The following is a 2,254-nucleotide window of genomic DNA, read 5'->3' as shown; positions in this document are numbered from 1 at the left end:
TTTTGAGTTACTTTGAAGAAAGAGGATAATTTTGATAATCTTGCCCCATCTCTTAATTTCCTCAAAATTGAAACCCTTTATTACCTGGTTGAACTAATGTTTTTTTTGTTTTTTTACATAGGAGTCACCACTTATCAAGGCCCAGAGGCCACTCAAGAATCAAAGAGTGTACAGTAGTCAATGGTGCAATATTGTAGCAATTGTTAGAAATCTTGTAAATTGGATTACTTAAGGGGAACGGCTCATCAAGAACTTGTTTACATTGGACTTGAAGACGACCATATTGTAGTCAGCTGAAAAGCAGGGAGACAGAAGAGAGTTTCACAGGCATACAGTTCTAAGAAAAAAAAACTTTGGTCATGAAATCTACGTTTAGGTTTAGGCACAGATAAAGAGTAGAGGAAATTATTGATAGTGTTTTCAGCTAGATGAATGTTTCTCATAAAAATTTGGCAAGGTGGAACCATAGATTGGAGCTCAGCCAAGCACTTACCATGAAAATAACGATAAAGCAGAGACAACCTCGCAACGTCTCTTCTGTGAGAAAGAGGTTGCAGGGAAGAGAAAAGGGCCACAAAATATAGGCAGGATAAGAACTTTCTTACAGGTACCAAAGGGCTTATAAAGAACTTGAAGTCCTACCTAACTAATATTCCTGGTGAACCAAGTGCAAAAGAGATCCATACTATTGAACTTAAGGGAATAGCGAGGATACTAAAAAGAGCTCTCGGTTGGTTTCAATAAAAAACAAGACAATGTTGACAGCTGGTTTGGCTGCCCCATACCCAGCATTACAATCTTCAAAGGAAGAAAATTAAAAAAACAAAAAATTTTTGTTTGATAAAATTAATTTGCCTTCCCGTTTTTTGTTTTTAATTAACACTTTTATTTTTTTTCCTTTAGCTGACAGTGAAAGCAGCCGGGAAGATGACGCCGAAGTCCTGAGTCGCATTGCTATCAAAAAGCAATCGAAGGAATTAATAGACCGACAGACCAAGAAGTGCAACACACGCAGAAGAAAGAAACCCAAATAGTGCCAGATTCTGGTAATAAGTTGGTACTTCAGGCACTGGATTCAACTTTCAACATTTTTAGCGTGTTTCAGCTAGCTTAAGTTTTTAGTAATCTTGCGATATAGTTAACAGCAGAGAAATCAAAAGAAGCGGAGAATTCCTGGCATAAGTGCATTGAGAATGGTGGTGACTATGTAGAAAAATAAATTCTGAAGCAGAAAAGGTACCCTCGTTTTAATAGTACCACTGCCGTCTTCGTAGCTCTTCAACTTTTTGAGTTAAATAAATAGGAAGCTTTACTTTTGGAATGACACCCATAGTTATTTAGTTAACTTCTTAACTGAAATGAATGGCACACACACACACACACACACACACACACACACACACACACACACACACACACACACACACACATCGAAGTAACATTTCGCATTTTGATCATCAAAGTTTTCTACATTATTAACAATGTCACCACCACATGGCTTCCACAGAGAGACTGATTTGAAAAACATTTGTATCTCCCAGTCACCAGAATAGTAATCAATATGCAATTTCACGACTGTGTAGAAGTCCAAAATCATTCACAAATGTATTTTGAGTGTCGCCCCTACTGAGGATTGAACCTTCAACTGTTAGAAGAGTGTGACTTACAACTGAATTTTACTAAGTACTTTATTTACTGACTAGCATGGGTTCCCGGCATTGCCCAGGTGTTTGGAGGTGTGTGTTGAGCTAAAAAAAAAGTGGTAGTAGGCAGGCAGGCTCGAACCTGTACCGCGAAAGAAGAAAAGAACATACACACATTTTCGCTTTTATATATATAGACTAGTGGGGGTACCCGGCGTTGAATGTTAAGTCGCGTGATGTTTGACCAAGTTTTGCGCTGGAAGCCAGTTTCTGTTTTCCCCGCTATGCGTCGATCAAAAAATATCTCAAAAATAGCTTGTAAAAGTTGGGTAAATTAAAGATAGCTGCGACTCGAGTTCCTTAGTCGTAGATATTATTATTTAGACAGCATATAAAAAGTTTTAAGAAGGAGCGAGCCAACCGAGAATCACGGCCAAAAAAGCCTTTTGTAGACAAAACAAAAAGTGAACACACATACATACATACATACACACATTTTCGCTTTTATATATATAGATGTCGCCACAGCACGGCTTCCACAGAGAGACTGATTTGAAAAAAATTTACTTCTCTCAGTTGCCAGTAGTCTGAATAATTCATCTTAATATTGT

General features: G+C 37.8%; 1 protein-coding gene across 1 annotated transcript in view; it reads left to right on the top strand.

Moving 5' to 3' along the window:
- LOC145268664 (outer dynein arm-docking complex subunit 3-like) overlaps nucleotides 1-1,812 on the top strand; it is a 40,543-nt gene extending 38,731 nt beyond the window's left edge. Inside the window, exon 12 of the mRNA XM_080124151.1 lies at nucleotides 904-1,812. Coding sequence (XP_079980277.1) covers nucleotides 904-1,034 — 131 coding nt within the window. The 3' untranslated portion in view covers nucleotides 1,035-1,812. The remainder of the gene's footprint in view (nucleotides 1-903) is intronic.
- Nucleotides 1,813-2,254: the final 442 nt, after the last annotated feature.

The sequence above is a fragment of the Euprymna scolopes genome, chromosome 44 (genome assembly GCF_053919585.1).
Source record: "Euprymna scolopes isolate OS-2025 chromosome 44, ASM5391958v1, whole genome shotgun sequence".
Taxonomy (NCBI): domain Eukaryota; kingdom Metazoa; phylum Mollusca; class Cephalopoda; order Sepiida; family Sepiolidae; genus Euprymna; species Euprymna scolopes.
The sequence above is the reverse complement of the archived record's forward strand: the minus strand, read 5'-3'. Positions and strand labels throughout refer to the sequence as shown.